The 20,829-nt window shown below is 37.2% G+C and overlaps 1 protein-coding gene across 24 annotated transcripts in view; it reads right to left on the bottom strand.

The window, feature by feature from the left end:
* Window positions 1-20,829, bottom strand: part of DLGAP2 (DLG associated protein 2) — a 450,475-nt gene that overhangs the window by 81,163 nt on the left and 348,483 nt on the right. For all 24 annotated transcript variants that reach the window (XM_021551147.2, XM_021551145.2, XM_021551158.2 and 21 more), the window contains one exon: window positions 7,584-8,653. In XM_021551147.2, the coding sequence (XP_021406822.2) occupies window positions 7,584-8,653 (1,070 nt within the window). The remainder of the gene's footprint in view (window positions 1-7,583; window positions 8,654-20,829) is intronic.

A 20,829-nucleotide genomic window follows, 5' to 3' on the forward strand; every position in this document is an offset into this window, starting at 1 on the left:
AAAAAAATGCCTGAGACCTGCTGAGCCACATAACAATATTGAAGATCAGAATGCAGTGCCAAGGAAACCATCCTGACACTATGTAATTTGATAGAATAGATGTAGCATAAGGTACCAATTTACTAAAAGAAATTCACAGACACATCAAGGACCACAAGTTGGAACTCTGCATGCAGGCCACAGACAGCTTTTCTGCCAAGGATGGAAATTTGCACCCAGAGTTCATTTTCCTATGTCTTTGTCTTTTTTGGGCCAGCTCATAGTTGCATTTTCCTTTTAATATTTTTCTATAAATTGAATTAAATGCAAATTCTGCTAAGACCAAACATCAAAAGTCTAAAGACCTAAACAGAATTGCAGCCTCTTTCTTACTACAGGTGAAAGTGAATCAGGAATACACCTGCCAGCTGGGCTGCCTGACTGACAGGCAGCAGATGAGGCCCAGGGAACCACATCAGCACCTGGAGCTGACTACAAGTTTTTCTAAGTTGGGCAAGACCCTGGAGACCATTCAAGGTTACAGTAGAATAAAGTAAGAGAAAAAAAAATGCCCCTAAAAAGAAGAAAAGGAGAGGTGCTCCCAATAAATTTACAATGCACAGCACCTCTGAAACCAGAGTCTAAAGAACAAGGTCTCCAGTGTTGCAGAGCTATTATAAGGCTAGAGAGGGATGAACCTAAAAGGCAGCATATGCAGGGCTGACTCAGAAAGTGGCCTGTGGTAAACAGCATCTTATTAAATTAAAGCAGGAAATTATATAACATTTTTTTTTCCAGTTTGTTACAGGTCTACTACTGAGAAAACAGTAAATGTCTTTTAAACATAAATAATTTAAAGGTTATTTAAAAGCTGTATTTGCCTCTCATGTTTTTTTTTTTTTATTTTAGCTAAAGATTGACATAGTGTTTTCAACAGTTAAGTCCAGATGACTGCAATTATCTAGCTTCCAGAGCAAAATCAGTATTTTCCTCCTGTCTATCTACTATGTAATGCTTACTATCTGCATACTTTTCAAAAAGTGTTTCCCTACCAAAATACCAAGAAACTTGTCCATGTGCACAACGAGCTATTTAAACACATTTGCAATTCCACATTATAAAACAAACTTTAAGCACATCATTGTAAAATGGCCAAACCCAGAAAAAACAAAAACAAAGCAACATTTGTGAATACTTCACCATTTTTTCAGTCATGTCCTTGCAGGAAGAATGGCATGGACTGCTCAAGAGAGGAGCTGGGTCTGCCCTAGGCAGCAAGCCTGTGGCCTAGGAGAGTGTGCAGTCATTACAGCCCCGAGGGCAGTCTCCTTCTATAGATGGTCTGAGTGTATATAACAGTAAGTTACTCCTGTATGGAAACTTCTTCAGAACCAGTGACACCTTTGAGTAACAACTGCAAAGGTCAACCTTCAGCTTCAGTGAAGTGAACATTGAGAAACAATTTGGTAACACACTTCTAACATCATAAAGAGGACAACTCCCCCTGATTAAAGGGCAGTGGGATCATAGCCTCCCTTTTCTGCTCATAGCTTTGACATTTCCACAGTAATAGGGACATGTTCTGGCAGCTTTAAGAAAGTACTAACTCTGAAATCTTTCTACTCTTGTTTGGAAAAAAGTTTCAGTAATTCATTTTATCCAATATGAGGATCCTAGTACAAGGGCATGCAAGCAGTGCCCTGTATCACTGATTAACACTGTAATTCAAGATACCAGCAATTTAAGACAGCTGTTTGGTCAGAGCTTTGCTTTACAGTATTATTGATTGAATGTATTTCCCCCTTGGGATGGGTATTTAGGTATTATAGGATTTGTGATACACAAAACCATCAGCATTCTGTAAATACAGAGAAGTGTAAGCTTTTTTACTCCTTTTAATTTAATGCTGCACGAGATGTTGCAGACTGACATTAACACTGTGAATGGACTGTAGAGCAAAAACTGCCCCTTTGATGTGCCTCCCTCTCAGCCCCCCAAATTACTAGACCAGCCCAGAGATATGAGGCCTTGAGGGAAGGCGAATCAGGAGATGGGCAAAGATACAAAAGAGGCTCTAATCCCCAGTGCATTTGTCCAGCTTCTTTATTCCATGAGATGAGGGGGAAGAGAGAGCAAGCAGGAAGGGTCATGGCCTCATGGCCTTATCTAGGCTCTGGACAGGGAGGGCTTCTCTGGCTCTCCAACAACCCCATCAGAGCAGGAAGGAAGGGACCAGACTTATCTGATCAGAGTCACAGGGGTCCCTGGAAATGGGGAAAAGCATAGCCCAGGCCCACTGTAACACCCCTTCATTTCCCTTTTGTTTGGGCACTACCTGTTTGTCTTGCACACCTCTGCTGCTGACTGGGAGGGCATAGGGTTGGCTGGGACAAGGAGGTCTCAGCCTGTAGAAAACCAAATGGTACAGCATTTGTCCATGCTGATCTAGGATGCAGACTGCCCTGCTACCCTGCTGTCTGCACGAGCTTTTCCTGCTGTGGAAACAACCCAGTTAATTCTTCAGTGGTGGCTGGTCATAAATCATTGTGAAGGCAGCATGGGTGATAGTGATTTGGATATGAGTATCAAAACTGGCTAGCTCCACAGTGTGCACTCACTGGCAGAATACTGGATGTAGTTTCTGTAGTTCATGCATGGGTTTTATGTCAAGCAAGCAGATAAAATCTAGTTTCACAAAGATGAAGTACTGAGAAAAGTGCATTGAGTTCAAATCCCTTCTTGCAAACCAGAGGGGGAGTACAAAGCAGTCGTGTGCCTCACAAGGGCAGTGGTTTCATTTTTGGGAATCTGTTCTGTCACCAGCAGAGTTCCTGAGAAAATGTATCAGAGGGCTTAAGGCTTATTTATCCATTAGATTGTCCTCAAAGGTTTTCTCAATGTAGCCTTAACTTAAACCAGCAAAAAGCCTTGTTGAAACTGCTGCTTTTTTCTTTTTCTTTTTAAAAGAGACCAACTGTGCTTTTCTTTTATTCTGTAACATACACAGCTGACATTATTATCCACATGCTTAGCAGTGCCTCTGCTGTAACTGATGACGTTTGTACTTAAATGCACTAAGAAGACAGGAGTGGGCTGAAGCCATTTTTAGAACAACATGCTGTTTCCTTTTTTAGTGCTGACTCATTCACTGTACCTTGTGGTATGTTTACCCCAACTGCTTGTTGCTTTGGAGGCTGTTGAATGGGTGAGGAAGGAATATTAATCAGTGACACATCACACTGTGCTCCAGAACTACAGTCATGGTAAGTGTGATGCCCTTGCCTATCTTTTGGTTCTATTGTAGGAATTATTTTTCTTTATCTAGCATTCAAAGTTATTTCAGTTCTGGAAACCGTGAATCTTTTGTGCACATCCTTTCAGCGCAGTTATCTAGTTCATATAATTTTTTTTTTGTTAAAAATCTTTGCTCCTTGCTAGTACTCATATCAGAGTGGAATTAATCAAAGTCATTGCACTGTACACATGTGAACCCTTATTAGCCAAAACAGCTGATGAAGACAGAGGTGATCTCACAGCTAATTTATCTTCTTCTTAACGTATTTTATATTAAAATTAAAATTACTTGGAAAACAGTAGCAGCCACTATGGCTTAAACTATACAGATTGTGCATTATTGCATGTGTGTTCTACTTGGGCTATTTTGCCTGCTGAGTGAGGTGGCAAAGTGTTTGGTGCCCAGAAATGCACTGAAATGCTCAATTTGTCAGCATTCAAAATAGAAATTAAAGGCCCATACATAATAACTGCAGCTCAAGATATGGTCTGATAAAATATTCACAAGATAAGGTCTGAGAAATGCTGTTAGTCTACAGTAACAAATGGTAGTCCTCTGCTCTTGAGGTGGTAATTGATCAACTGATTGACATTACAGCCCTCCCAAATGAGCTTCTCACTCTTACCCTCTCCCTTGTTCCTGTGTGTTCCTGTGTAGAAAGAGTGAAGCAAATCTGATTCGTGTTTTAAATTATAAAAATAATGACTATATTGTACAGCTTTATTTAAACTAATTTAGTTCTCTCAAACCATCCACTTTAGGACTAGATGACCACCAGGCTTGAAAAAGGCATGCTGACTGAATCACCTCTGACTTACAGCAGCACACTCCCAGTCCAAGGATATGCCTTAGCCGTAAGGACTCTGTGTGGAGAAGGAAATGCAAAACCCTAAAAGAGGAGTCAGAGATTAAGCTTGGAGATTTAACCGGTTAAAGAAATACTTGCTTTCAACTCTAGAACATGACTGAAGCATATAAAGAGCAGACAACTTCAAAATCCCTTGTCTTATCTTCTTTTTCCAGACATTTGTTAATTTGCTAGTAGCTACTTTCTTAGAAAGAAAATTCCTATACTCACTCTTCAGAGTTTCAGTTTGAAGGAAAAGAAGCTCAATAATTATGACAGAAGGCAAAGTGGAAACCCAGAAATATAAGACAGTAGAAAAAGTCTCAAGCACAGGCATAATACTGCCATGGTCTTTCAGTTTGAGATTCTGCATATCAAAAGTCTCAGTGGAAAGCAGAAGTAGAAATATTTCATGCAGATATTGAAAAAAATAATAGGAAGAAAACCAATAGATAGAAAAGTGAGTTGGCTACTGAGAAACCTCATATAACTAGGTAGTAGAACAAAAGTAGAAGAAAGGTTGTAGAACAACAACAAAAAATAGAAATTATAATAATACATAAATATAGAAATTTATTTTTTGTTATTCTGAGGTATGCTTACGTATTTATGTATTCATTGAAGAACTGTAATTTCACAGCTGTATTTTAAAAAGAATTAAAAATATATAGCTGAAATCAGTCAGGACAAATGTATTTAATACCAGTTTTAAAACAGAGATCCTGTGAAAGGCCTTGGGGTTTTATGCTAATCTGTTCACTTGTGCACCTCAGGGAAATCTGCTGCTTCACATCGACTTCTTAATCCCTTGAATTCTCATTGCCATCTACTTTTGAGCAAGGCAGTAAAATCTCCTGGGTAGGGATTCTGACATGTTTCTCTACCTTTCTCAGTTTCTGAACCTAATGATTATTTTTATCCAATCATTATTCAGTGATGCTGCTTACACTGCCATAAGAAAAGTTAAATATTCCTCCTCAGTTTTGCAGATAGAGCAATTGAAGTGTTCAGAGAATAACAAATTACATTTCCTGGGTCAGGGAGAAAGTTCCTGGCAGAGGTAATAATCGGACATATTTCTGATCTTAATGATTACATTGTGACAGTCCAACATCCCTCAAAGCAGAAGTTTCAGAACCAATCATTTAGTTATGTCATTAGCAGAATGGAATCCCCTCAATTTTTTTGCTGACCTTGGGCAGTGAATAAGTCAGCCACTCAGTCTGAATGGCATATTCTGATTTGATAAAACATATGTTTTATTTTCATATTTTATAATGAGAATATTTCTATTATAGAATTTCTTGTATTACTGCTTTGGACACAAGTATAAATTCCTTGTGGTAGTAACTGAGCACTTGACTCATACCACATTTCCATTATAGGATCTCTGTGAATAGGGAATAGGTACTGTCCCATTTTAAAGTGTCTTAGAAACTAAGTCTCAGAACAGCAAAAATTTGAATTCACATCTCCTAGATTTTAAGCTGGATAAGCCTTTCTAATTACTAAATGAAAATTCCTTTCTGTATTAATATTAATTCACAAAAAGCATAAAAAATGTCTGTAAAAAAGTGTGCTTTTCCAACCCCTAGGCCTGTCACTGGGCTTGATCTAAAGCTTAGTGATAACCAAGTTAGTTTGTGAGCTCAGTCTTTCACATTCACTTGAAGATACTGATAAAAGTTGGGAATAAGGAGAAGGCCAATGAAAATTAAAAATTTATAGCTTCTGCAAAGACAAATGAGATGTAGGAGTGGGGGGATGGAGAAGAAGAAACAATGAAACATGATTCAGAAAGGAAAGCACTAAATCCAAAAGCAGAGTTTTCAGGGTAGAAGTATGTAATGGGAAGGAAAAATCTAATCATATCTAAACTTCTCTGTAAAGTCACAGCTGTATGCATGGTTTTAGAACATAGACAGAATGGAAGTCTCTGCACATGACGCACTTCCAGTTCTGGCTGCTGAGTTAGATTAAAAACTTCTAGGGAAGTGCAGTCTATTTAACATATGTGAGAATGTACTTGGATATGATAAAATACCACAGCTGTCAGTCTAGATTGGAATCAATTTGCATGGTAATGCTCTGAGGGCTGCAATTTATTTTCCTTCTTCTGCAGTCAGAAACTTTCCCTGTTTCAGTAGGGAAGATTGATCCTGGATGTCTGCATATGCATTTGAAAAGATCTGGTTCTTCAGTGTGACTCATCACTATTGGACACCTATAGCTCTGAGTGGAAAGAGTTCTGCACAGAAGTACAGTCATTTCTGCAGGGCCCAGGGAAGCTGAAAAACTCCAAATACATAGATCTGGACTAGAGATGTCCCCATTTTAATGTGAGAATTGGTGAAGTTCTGGAGAAAGAGGAGTTCCTTAAAAAGAAATAGAAGAGAATGTACTCAGAGCAATGGGGGCTTTGCAGGCTATACTTAGTATAAATTGCTAAAGGAATTTGTATACAACATTTTTTTCTGGTGAAAAAGATAGCTGAAGAAGTTATCCTCCAAGGTACTCTCTCCTTTCTGCTCTGCACCCACTAAAATTCTCCGTATAATCTGATACAGATTATGTCACTTGTGATGGGACTGTGCTGGACATAGGCCAGGTAAATTATACAAGTGTCTAAAAATAGTAGTTTGGAAAGTATTCTTTAAAGCCATGTCACTTTATGGTAATGTTGATTTTTCAACATTATAGTTACATTATCATGACTTTGGGGTAGAAAATGGCATCAAGCAGGAGGTATTAAAATTTAAATGCAGGAGAAAGTGGAAGCTTCTTTGTTGTTGCAAGAGAACACTTGCAGAGCACCATCAAAACCAGTCTGAGTCCCAGGCCTGAAATATCTCTCTCCCTGAGGTACTCTTGTATCTTTTAATACAGATATTGTTATAGTATAGTCTCAAAAGAGGCTCAGTTCAATATGATCCTGGGTGATTCAATCATTAGAAAGAAATACGTGGGTGATCATCACCACAACAAAGCAATTTGGTACAGCAGTAAATCCACTCTTCTGTTACTTACAAAAACATGGAGAAAAGGAATAAAAGAATAAAAGAACACAAAAGTAGGATTCCCCACAGTCTGTTTTTAAAATCACTCATTCATGGATATATTTGAAACACTTTTTCTAGCTCTCAGACTTCTGAGAGTACTGCTACTTTTTTGGTGTAATATATATTTTTCATCAAGGTGTTCAGTGTAAATTCCAAAGATGAAAACACATCTACTGACCTGAAACTAATTTATATCACACCTGTTTTATAGTTTTTAATCTGTGGTCTATAAACAAAGACAAAAAGCCAAAGATTTCTCACTTTAATGGAATATCTGATATCTGCATTAGGAGAACCATACAGAAATTATTTGAGAGGTACCTTTCTATATTTTTTTACAATGACTATGGCATATACTGTGATGGTCTTTTCATTAAAAATCTCAGGAAAATCGTCCTCTTACCTGAAGGTAATGGCACGGCCTCAATGAAGGTTTGATTTCCTGATGAACCAGAGGCTTATCTAAGTTCAGTGATGATTTGCGATAAGCTTCTTTAGCCTGACTTACTGTGAGCGTGGACCAAGAACTCCTTTTCATATATTTACTATCAGGGGTCATTGGTAGCCCTTCACAAGCCGAACACTTCACATCATTGTTACTTTTGGAAGTCTTCAATGAGAGATCCCCAAAGTGCCCCTGGAGTGCCTCAGGATAGCAATGGGATATATGATCTGCATGGTGCCTATTTACCACACTAGGGGTTCGGTAAGTGCTATCGCTGTCCAAATTATCATCAGAGCTCCACCAGCTACTCATTCCAGATTTATGCTTGCCTTCTGGTTTTCGCTCCTTACTTTTACTCCTTTTGCTATGCTTGGAATGGTGCCCATGATGATGATCGTCCCCTCGACTGTCTCCCTTTGTTCCATTAACATTGCCCTTGGATGATCCTTCCAGAGAATGAGATTTTGTAAAAAGTTTCTGCACAGAATGAACGAGATGGCGAATCCTTCCCGGGCTCTCACTGCGTTGCTCCGCAGCTGTTGAGGTCCGCTGGTACTGTAAAGTATGAAACCCATCCCGGTGAAGAGGAAGCTGTTTCTCAAACTGGTCCAAAAGATTTGCAGGAATGCGGTTAATCTTAGGGTTACCGTGAGACATGGCGCAGTCGTCTCTTGAGTCGTAATGAGAGCTGTAGTGCATTCTGGGGAAAGTGCTACTTGACATGTGATCGCCCATTACCATGGGCATCATCATGCACTCGGAATGAATGGAGCTGCGTGGGGAGCAACGGTGGTGGTCCAGCGGGCAACTCTCCGTGGGGCTGAGAAGATACGATGGCCTTGGCTCCTGCCCATGGTGGATATGGTCGTGGGTATGTTCACAATCTTCAGGGGATGCTAAGCCACAAGTATGAGCTGAACATAACTGTGGTTGATTGCGACTACCAGATAATCCTTTCATATTCCTCGGAGCAGGAGAGTATCTTTCTTCATTGAAGTGCTGAGAAGGCGACCATGAGTACTGCTGGTCTGTCATGAGAACACATAAAACCTGTGTTATGTGTCTGATTAAAAGATTAACTTGAAAATTCCAAGAATATTGAAAATCGAAACATTTTTTTGCTCTATGACCGTGGTGGAAAATCTCACCATTCATGAAATTTCTTCCACCATTTAAAAACTGATTAAAATTGTTCCCTATGACCAAATTATGGGGAGAATATAACCTCCTTTCTCTTTGCAAAACTGTGTGCTAGTAATTCTAGATGTTATGAAGCTATCAATTGTGTAAATTACTCAAATTTAATGGATACATTCAAGTATTCAGTTTATTATTTATTATTTATAGCTCATATGTCAAGCTTTGTGACTAATCATTTAAGTTACATGGGTCTAGTTTCTATTTTGGTGGTCTGACAGTTGCATATATTAAATGTATCCTTGCTCCATGGAGTCATTTTTGTACCATATATTGAACTTCATTTTCTTCAACGAATCTCAGCTTCATGATCCTAAGTTCACTCTTCACAAGCATAAATAATAAACAGCAAGAAGAAAAAATATGAACATGTTGAAATGAAGCTAAATTTTTGTATTGCTAAACAGTTTATCAATAAGCATTTTGTACTATTTGAACGTCTGTTATCCTTAGTCCAGAAGTATTATTGCTATTACCATACATGTAGCATATACTCTATTAAGCAGTTTTGCCCTTTTTATGACCACGCTACAGAATATTTATTTATTCACTATAAGTTATTCCTGAAAAGAACACCAAAGTATATTTAGGTATAAACTATGGGGTTTTATATACTGGATTACTTGTTCCTATGAATCATGTGCTCCAAGTTGTGGTTATTATGCAAGCATGATTGCTAAATAAGAGTAGCTTGTAAGCAAAGATTTTGATACTTAAGCCTTTGATTTTTTTCTCTCATACAATTTCTTGCAGCTGTCAAATGTTACAAACAGAAAATTAAAAACAAACCCAGAAATACTTCAATTTGATTTTCCCATTCACTTTCCCTCTTCAATTTCAGCTTATTTAAGAAACATTTCAATAGCAGACAAAGAGATAAGATGCAAGATAATCCTTTAGAGGATAAGACAGATGTGTAAGTGTTTATACAACCCGCTTAGCACAGCCTTTCTGCAAATTTGCTCTAAGAATCTAAATAATCTTGCACAGGTGGTTGATACAAGGAAGTTGCAGGTCTCAACCAGAATGGAAGCTAGAGAATATTTATTAACTGGACACTTGAAACAAGGCTGTAGAGATAACACAGTAATTGACAGCACTTGGAAGGGTTTCTAACCATATGACAAAGCTCTCCTAAATCATATTTCCACTGCTGGTGAACACTCAATGCCTGGATATGGTCATGAAACAGACCAATACTCATATCTCTCTTTTTTTATTCAATGAATATGTGTTATATCAAGATACCTTCAATACATACGGCAAATGGTTACAAGTCTTCGGCATAAGATATCTCATAACCTAAATGCTGTGTATTTCCTATTGTGGGAGATGTTTTGATAATTTTATTACACCCTAATTGCAACAGAGTTGCACAAAATGTAATAAAATGAATGAAGCATTAAACTAATAAACAGTGAAGTATTCTTCAGCCTAGCCATAATGCCACACTGAAGTCAAAGATGGATGTAATGGTACATATGTCACCTCCATACTTTATCATGGCATCAAACTGATGGGTTTGTGCACTTCTGCTTCTATTTGGCTTTCCTGTCTGTTTCTTTCACTTAATTCTTGACTATTATTACATTAAAATAAAATCTTATTACTGCTGATTGCTCAGTCTGTTTTCCTATTTAGGTTATAATACCTTGCATAAATGTAGTTACAGGAAGGAAATATAACTGTTTCTCTGAAATGACGTAATTTTGATTAAATACAGATGTGGCAGTAAATTATAACAGTGCTTTGGAATTCAGCCACATAAAGTAGTCTTGTAATTAGTGGTACTTTACCTAGGATATTACCAAACTTTATCAGGGGAATAATAATGGACCATATGCTGAATTTACTTAGTCTGTACTTCCCATAAAGGGTTCCCAAAGCACCTGACAGAGACTACTATGGTAGCTCTTACAAACCCATGAGACTAGATAGACTGAGGAAGTTTTTTTTATATTGAGGGTAGTAAAGCACTGGAAGAGGTTGGTCTCATTGAAGATGTCCCTGCCTGTTACAGGGAGGTTGGATTAGATGACCTTTAAAGGTGCTTTCCAACCAAACTATTCTGTGATTCTATGTGGAAGGTACTGTTCTCCTTTTACAGAAATAGGAAGTTCCAGTATAGGAAGTATTTTCCAAAGTGCTTATGGATTTTCTGATATTAATATTCACAGAGGTGTGGGCCAGAGAGAAGTGGAAGGAAGCTCTTCTGTCATTCTAACAACATGATGAGAGTCAACCCCAAGCCTTTTAATCACAATCTTGCACATCTATGAATGAATATAACCTTTACTATGCCTCACCAATGTATTTAGAAAAAAAAAAATTAATGGCATGGCAGAAATCCATAATGAAAGAAAGAGAATAAGAAGATAATTTTAAATGAGTTCTTGAGCACAGAATTGCTAGTCCTTGGTGATTTCTTTTAGGCCTCATACAACATCAAACATGGCCCAGAAGGCTTCAAATATTTTTGTTCTGTTGCATCCGTAGGAATATGAGAAGTGATGATTTCACTGCACTGCAATGGATAATCTAGCAACAGCTTTTCTGTCCTTCATGGCTCCCCATGATTTGAGCTTGTTTTGTAACTATAGAAAAATACAAATTTCTATATGTTGCTTTCATATAGCATGTTTTCCTATAGCATTTTCTGTACTACATGGAATGTCTGAATTATTTTTGTTTGAAACACAGTATCTAGAAATTGCTATAGGCATTTATTAAGTGTAATCAAAATAATTCAAACATGAATTAAGAAGTAGATGTTTTCCAGAAGTAATTGCCCCTTCTTAACTCTGTCATAGAAAGTAACTAAAACTAGATAAACTCCCAAATTACATGTGCATCATTTAAATTTATCATTCCAATTAAGTTTGTCAATCTAGGATATAAAACTTGTTCTTTATCCCAGACACCACTACTTCTTCATACAAATATTTTGAAAATTCTTCAAAATTTTGAAATACAATATATAAATTTATCAAGTAATTTGTGCTTTGTATTATTCAGTCAACTTTTTTCAGAAGACTGAAGTGCTTGAAGAAATAGTTAAGCTGTGGCTGAATGAATTACTATGTGGTACCAGAGCAGTGTAATTGCCCATGCACTAGCTCTTCGTCTGACAAGTAAAATGTCCTAGCTTAAAAATTCAATTAAGCTAACATGCTTTTCTAGCATTTGCATGGAGCTAAAAGTGTGTCTATGGTCAATGACCACAGCACAGCTTATTCATAAAAATTCATAAAGCTACAGCAATTTTTTTTCTCAATCCTTTCAAAATAAATTTAATATTTTGGTAGTATTAAATAGTTTCATATTTGATAGATCAAATAATGACAAATTGGACTGAAGTTTGTTTGAGTTTTTTTTTGTTTGTTTGTTTTTTCTTTTTTCCTTTTTTTTTTTTTTTTTTTACAGTAGCTCTTCTGTTTGCTCTGGGCAATCACTCTAAAAACATAAAAGGCCACCATCAGAACTAAAGAGCTAAGGGGAGACAGAAAAAAAAATAAACATAACCCAAAGCAGATAAAGAGATAGACGAATAGGAACAGAGAAAAATATAATATATGAGAGCATAGGAATGGCTTTTTTTAGATTTCATCAGAGCAAAATGGAATCTTCCAACTAACCTCAATGGATAGATAATATTTAAAGACTGGGGTTGGGGATGGACCTAGAACAAGACATGGGCTGTCATGTCAGAGAATCCAGTAATTCCAAAACCCTGAAAATTCCTTAAATCTCTTCTTTTTCAGAGACTACTGTGCAAGTATGCCAACCTTTAACCTCAACAGATGGAAGGATTTCTGCATCCCTTCCTATCTCTTTCAAATCTTTCCCTGTTATGCCATATTGTGTATTGTGTTCTGATTTTTTTTTTTTTTTTTTTATCTCCTGTTTTAATTTCTGGGCTTTCTGAGAGCTGTTCTCTTGCTCCAAGCAGACATTGGTGTGCCTGTGTTTGGGGTCTGGCCACTGTTTTTAGATCATGCAAGATTTTTCCTTCTGCTAGTCAGTATAAAAAAGAAAGATAGGTTAAAGAACCAAGAATAATGTTTGAAATGATGAATTAGAATTGCTATTAATGTTCTAGGTAGAAGGCTAAAACCCTCTAAGTAATGAAACATAAAAGCTGTGCATTTCTAGAGTTCCTGGAGCACTGCTTTTGGCTAAAGAGCATCAATAGAAAAACACAGAAACTTCTCTGACATTCAGAAGAGGTTCTTGTCTCCGCAAATCTTTTTGTGTGTTGCATATTAGAAGCAATCTTTCAGGGCATGATAATATTTTCTGGAACTACTAAATGATGCCAGATTTTTTTCTTACTTTTCTTTCTATTGTGAAACTAATTTGAATTACTTTAACTGTATAAGTCTCTCAGTAAACTGTTTCCCATCTGAAACATCTGTGCTGTTTTCATTAGAGAAGGAAGTGCTCTTCTGCCTAGTGTAACCAGGAAAATGCACTGCTGAAAAGAGATACCTAATCTAGGTTTCAAAAAGAGGTCGTAGACAAAACCAGATTGCTGCATCTTGCTGTTTCACACAGTTGAATCAGAGTTGAAATGCATTATGAAATATATGTCCTCACAGCTTAACCTATAACTAATAGAAAATGAAATATTAGGAAAATAAGCATATTAATTAAACAAGTAGAAATTAAACATGCATAATTAAATTGTTTTAGCTGAAAAAATGTCTGTCCAAGGTCTTCATTAAGCAGACTTATATGAGTATTGTTTCCTCATTAACTTGTTACAGTATTTTTTTCTGTTCTATACTAGCCTTGAAAATGAATATTTACAGGGATTGAGAAGACTGACTGATCAGCTAAATGCAAGGAAGAGGTCCTAGAAGTACAAATTCCTGAAGCTTCTGCTATGGTCTCATGAGATTTCCAACCTATTTATGTAGCACAACATCTGGTATAAAATTTACATAAAATTGCAAAGATTGAGTGACCAGTTTTAGAAGATGACTTGTATTTTTGGTGATGCGCGTGCTCTCCATTCAGTGCATTGACCTATCCATGAATTCCTATGTAACTGCTCAGGCTGCTTAATTGAAATATTGAACACTGAGTGGCATCCCCTCAAAGACAAGTTATATTGGTTCTCGTAGCACTGTTGCAACAAGGTACTTCATTCCTCCAGTCTCTCTGCACAGCCAAAGGAAAAAAATTTCCTTTTCCTTTAGGAAAGAGGACCTAAAACCAAACACCAAAATGCCCATAGCTGTCGAACAGCACATGGGCTGCATGTGGCTGCTTGGTTTGTTCTGACACATGAAAAACAAATACTTCTCTATTCAGAATCCTGGGCACTGTGTGTCAGGCATGCATGGCTATTTCCATTAGCAGTGTTAACAGAGCTGGAGGGTGTGCCCAGCCCATACAGTTAAACTGTCACTATCACAGCTTCATACTACGGAAATAGGAACTGATAACATAGGTATGATTGCAGGAACAACACTGGCCAAAGATCCTTACAAGTACACAGTCTGGATATGGTTTTATTTTTTTTCATTTCAAGAAACTGGCATGATTCTTCTGAAGCCTGAACTGTATGTCCAAAAATGACAGGTGATTACTCCCTTCATGTACATATTTGTCTCTGCTGACTATGGCAAAAACTGTGGCTGACAAGCTCCACTGCAGAAACCTACACCAAAAATGCATAAGTTTAGGTGATCTAAGGCACATGGATTCTTTTAAACAATGTTTTGCCAGCCCAAGCTAATTCAGTGGAACCACATGACAAATAATGATCAAAGGTAAGATGGTTTTTAGAACTCCCATGGTAGATAAAAATGGACATTCAAATTGTATTCTTAGAACAGTACCAGAATCCACAACATGCCAAATTGGTTCAAAGTCAGAAAACCCAAAGGGAGAAGTAATGACCATGTGGAATGTGGAAATTTATTCAGTAGTCAGTTTTGAGCATGGTTACACAGGTGTCTGCATGTGGAACAAATATATGATAGCACAAATCCCATTGTTCAGCCTAACAATTTTTCACATCAATCAATTTTACAAATAAAGATTAGTAGACTGGCAGTCCAACATCTCAAGGCATTTATTTCTGAGATAAATAAGCATGATAAGAGAAAAGGATGTATAATAAAAGGAGTGCAAAATAATAGTGGATGAGCAAGAATGGAAGCTTGGAGGTGGTGAACCGGCTGGTGCAGGACCCAAAGCACAATATACTGGGAGGAAGGAAAGTACAGAATTGTGTTAACTGTGGAAAGCTGTGACCAGGGACAAGCTAAACCCAGGTTACAACACTCACTGCCTGGCATGGAGAACAGGGGATGCTATGTGTACCAATGAAGAAATGTGGAAATAGTATCTGAGGAATGAAGACATCTCACATCTTCTGGGTAGAAAAATCAGCCCTTGGACTGTATGGAGAGGATGAAAGTCACAATGTTGTGCCCATGCCATGAAAAAGGACAGGATAGAAATCCATGAAAGGCAATATGGGATTTGTATAAAGCTCCAGGATATGGAGTGGAGCAATGCAGGGACTCCTCAGGATGGTGCAAAATTAATTTCCACTGGTTTGAAGTATGTGGTGTCTTTGTACCAACGAATATGCAGCACACAGCCTCACAGTGCTTTTCAAGTTTGAACTATATTGCCATTATTCACCTTTCAACAGTGCTGTGACACAAAATGATTTATGAATAATATTTTTTCAGAGAATCTGTATGATCAGCAAAGTTTTGGAAAAAATATAAAGTAGTAGAACTAGACTGATCTAAAATAACTAACGCGTCAGCTTATTTTCTGGAAAAGTCCAGCTGTAGGGAGTCAACCGGGGCTTTGCTATGTGAATATCATTGAACAATTGGCTATAATGCTTCCATATACAGAGCAAAAATGCTAGCCCAACACCATTAAACTTCTTTTGTTCCTTATTGTGCCTGGCTTTATGGATTTTCTTTCCTAAAGGATAAAATTTTGCTGCTTGCAGTTATTAGGTCATGAGACAATCCATTTCCCTCATGGTCATAAAACTGCCACTATTTTCTCATGAATTAAAGGAAGCCAAAGTAATTGCAGAGTACAACTCAAAGGTACACACAGAAATCTATGCACAGCTCTGGAAGTACAAGGGAAATCCTTGTCATGTTGATAGCAGTAACAAATCTCCTGTTAATTTCATGGGGCCAGGATTAGTTGTAAACATTTGCTGAGAAAGTTCTTGGTCATTTTACCTATGACACTTGTGTTTCTTGAGGTAGATCATATCTAATCAGGGCTGCATTTTGCAGAATGCACAATTTGTGCTGGACTAGAATAAATGTGTCAGAAACTTTCAAGGGTTCCCAGTTAGAAAGATGATGAATGGTGAAACGGATTATTTTGAAATATGCCTGTGATAGCATAATTGCAAAAATTTAATCCCAAGGATCCAAACACTTGGACCAACTACTCAGCTGGATGGAGCCACCAAATCTCCGTGCTGTCTTCTCTATTAAGAAAGATTTATCATTGTTTCTTAAATAAAAATAAAGCAAAAAAATAATGCTGACATTTAAAACCTCATTCCCTGATATTTTTTCTCAGTGTTTCTGGAATTCTTCTGAATTTGTCCACTTTTTATGATGATATATCACAGAGGAAGTTTTCTACTCCATCCAATACTAAGGGGACTGCAAGAACTAATGCTCATGTATCCAAGCAAAAGTATTTATTGTATATTCCCTCTGAATTGCCTTTTACTATTTATTTAAAACATGGATATATTTTAAAGATTTTATTTATTTTACAGAGAAGTCTTCTGGGAAAGAAATAAAGTAATAATTAATCACCAAAACCATTGAGTATTGCCATGGAACAATGACTGCTCAATTTAAAATACCATTGTGTTTCAAAATTACCTTTATATTTCTTTTTTTTTAAAAAAAAAATTCATCTTTTAAATTATCAAAACTGAAGAAAATGGTTTGATTTTCTGCTTGCTTCAGCACCAGTTTTTTGCAGATTTTTGATTCACCAAAAATTTTAGTTTTAGCCATGGTCTGACCCAAAAGAATTATTTTACTTTTCAGAGTTCATCATTATCTGCTCAGGTGTACACCTTTGGTGCTGCCTCTTGCTGCTTTGCCATTTTATGGTGAACTTTTCTGTTCAGTTCAACCCACTGAGATGGAGGAGGACTCATCCTGGCTTTCCTATGGGGTACAGGAAGAAGTAGCAGCCTGGTGACAAGATCCCTTTTAAACCTGTTGCCATAGTAACAGGCAGACAACCTTCCTCTTTACATAACCTCCAGATTGGGAATTTTCAAATCAGGGTGCTGTCTCTTTTCTGCCTGGCTGAACTCTGTTTTGGATCTGTGACGAACACTTCAAAGATTTATTGCCTGTGCCCACAATCACTAGCACCCAGATTTTCCATGTGGCAGTGATAGGCCAAAGAGTGACTCCTGTTCCTGGGACAAGGTGGTGGTTTAAATACCCCTACTCTGGGTGAGTTTGAGACAAGGTATCTCAATATGCTGCTGTCTGTTGTCTTATGAAGAGAAATGACATTATAAATGGAAAAACAAGTGAAGTTGCACAATGAAAGGTGGGGCCTTTGCTGATGTTTATGTTGCTGCACTGCTTTTGTCAGTGCAAATTCCCTTGGGAAGACAGTTGCCTATGTGCCCAGCACTCTGACAGAGAACTACAGTCATTTACCTCCACTCTGGAAGCATCTCCACCACCCTGGTTGTGCCAAAATTGTCCCACTCCCAACAGAACCTTAGCAGGCAATTATGAATGTGGAGGTAGAGTATAGTAACTTTTTTCCTGAGGAAATTGATAGGATATTATTAAAGCTGCTCATTATAGAAATAAATTTGAAAGATTTCCAGTTTAACTTTTTGAAAAGGAAGAATCCAGTGAAGACACTCATTGAGGAAGGAAGGTGTAGCTAATCAGTCAGTCTCTCATCTCATCTCATCTCATCTCATCTCATCTCATCTCATCTCATCTCATCTCATCTCATCTCATCTCATCTCAATCTTCATCATCCTCCTCATCATCATCATCATCATCATCATCATCATCATCATCTCATCATGGGAAGGTAAATGTTGCATGTCAGGTATGCATCCAGGGGTTACAGAGGTCATCATGAGGAAGAGAAAAATGTCCCTTTTTGCTAACATCCCACATGTGAAATCATTTAGAACAGAAATATTTGTTTATGCATGCATAACTCCCTTTTTATTCTGTAGTAGAAATGGATAAATAATTCACTACAAATATCCTATTTGATTATTGTTACATCCTTATAAATATCTCTACCTGTTTATGAATTAACCTTGGGTCTAATAGGATTTTTGCATATTTGACATTATGAGGTATTTAATTTTTAGAAATAGCTTCAGATCTGCAGATTTTTAGTTAGCATTTTTGCCAACAACCTATAATTAAAATGCTGGACAGTTAACAGGTTTTTACATGATCAGGCCATATGATATGATTTTGTTCTATGACTGAAAGTAATTTAAAGAATAAGTTCTCAAGCATAACTAAAAGGAATTTAAAGTTCAAAATTTATTTTCTAAAAAACATTTCATATGATTTCATTAATGTTTTCTACAGCCTTGATTATCACATCAATAACCTTATACGTTACAGTTTTGGGTACTGGAAAAACAAAGAATATGAAGTGGAATTATTTCAAGACATGGTGGAATAAGACAAATAAGAAAGGCTTGTTTTTTGCAGTATCTATTAATCTTGTCACAATAAGCAAATTATAGGGTGACACTGAATCATATTGGGGCACATCATATTTAAAATCTCTTGTAAATTTGAAAGGTTTTTATATTGTCATACCAAACCATCTGGCTACATATTTTTTATTATATGACAGAAGGATAGTCCTGTGGTTAGAGGACTAACCTGGCAAATCTGCAGTCAAGTTTTCTGGCAGCCATGAGTTATTTGCTTAGTTCAGGATAATGCCATGGGCAGGGGTGTCAATTGCCATGGAGAGGCTGATCTTACCTCCTTTGTGCACATCCCTTTCAGACCCCCTACTTCAATTCCCCATAGAACTAGGATAAAACTTCTGTACCTCTGAATGTTAGTGTCACAATCCAGGGAAACATTCAGTCTGTGGCTCATCTAGGAATTAATACCAGAGTGTTACTGTGCCTGCTGATAACTGGGATGAATGTCACTGTAGTGGTTACTCTGTGTGGCCAAACCATGTGTCTGGCTGAAGTCCCACCAGCTTCAGTCAGCCTACAAATGTTTAACTATCCCTGGGTACTCTGGGGGAAGATGCACTAAGGCATGGATGTGGCACAGATGAGAGTCAAGGGCTCACTGACAACCTCTCCTCTTCCTTGAGAAATTTTCCTGTCTGGCACATGAAGCTAAAACCCTTGAGAAGTGTTCAGACACTGACTGCACTGAGTGCATGGTAGAAGGACAGACAGACTGAAAAGTCAGGACTTTATTAATGTTTTCATTTCAAGAAGAGCCATGTCCTTTCTTCTTTCCAACACATAAGGTCATAAAGGCATGATCATGCAATCAACAGTGATTGAATAACCATGAGTTACTCTCTGACACTTGAACCTTACCAATTAATCAAATGCATCAACTGTGAAATGAAAATACATTTTTGTAACCTGGCCTTAAACTCCCTTACAGTTCACTTTGCAACTGGGGCATGTTAAGAGCATTATTAGTAACTGCAACCTGTCTTACAGGTTTCAACCTTTTCCTTAACATCAACTCAATACCCATTCCTGAAGAGAAAACAGGAATTTACTGCAGTAAAAAGCTTTTAGTGCAAGTTCTCATTCTGTGCTTGACATGAGATGCTGCTGACTTTAGAACTTGTGTAAAGTAAATGTTTTCCTTACCTGTAAAAAGGAGTTAAAATATTTTTTCAATAACCTATTTTTTCCTCTTTACTCTGTGCATGTACTATCTATTAAAACATATGTTTAAAGACAAGTTTATCCCATTTTCCCTGTTCACATTTCTGTAACTATTTGAATGCTTTTCAAAGAGACATTTTTCTATGTCTCCTGTTAAGATTGCACTATTTGCTTTGGACACCTAAAGAAAAATATTGCCTTACCCTTTACATGCCTAAAGTAAACAAGACTGAGAAATTTTCACATAGCATAGAAAAGAGTAGTTTCATTAAATGTTTGTTATTTTCTAATATAGTAACCTTGTTTAGATGATATAAACACCAGCTAGAAGAAAGCTTGGAATGATGAGACTCCAGTTTCTGTGAAACTTACAGTGAGATGCTTGACATCAAAAGTCATATCTCTTGCTACCATCACCATGCCCTGCTACCTTTAGTTTCTTATTTAGTTAACCAGGTTTCTTATTTGAGATATTCCTACTGAAAATAGGAATTTTTGGTGTGTGTGAAAATCTTGTAACAATAGTACTTCTCACCCTGAACTCTAGTAACAAAATAAATATTAATGGTAAAGCCATGAAGTAATGTTCTCAAAAACTGACTGATAATGCTTGGATAAGCTTTTTTTAAAAGAATACATTGTTCTTCTGCCTGTTTTAACTAAAGAGGTCTTTTATAGAATCAATAGTGGAAAAGAGTCCTATCCCTTGATACTTTTTCCAATGAAGTAGTGGATATTTTTATTAAAAATATTATTTTATGACTATTCAGCATTTTCATTCGCATGAGATACTGTGCAAACATTAATTAAACCCCACCAAAGCCACAAACATCACTTGGAAATTCTAAACCCATTTACAAACAGGGACCTGGAGCCAGAGATCATTTAGTACCAGAGAGATCACAACTTGAAGCTCCTCAGGACGAGAGTCTAGAATAATGAATGGCTCTGCAGCTAGAGCTACCTCAAAGAACAACATCCTGACTATGTCTTGACTTAGGGCAGTTTATTTTACTTCCCAAGGAAAGCCCTTTCTCTGTTTTCTCCAGGGATGAAGGTCTCTAGCAGTCTGTCAGCAGTCTGCCTTGCTGTTCATACAAA

This window comes from Lonchura striata, chromosome 3 (assembly GCF_046129695.1).
Source record: "Lonchura striata isolate bLonStr1 chromosome 3, bLonStr1.mat, whole genome shotgun sequence".
Lineage (NCBI taxonomy): Eukaryota > Metazoa > Chordata > Aves > Passeriformes > Estrildidae > Lonchura > Lonchura striata.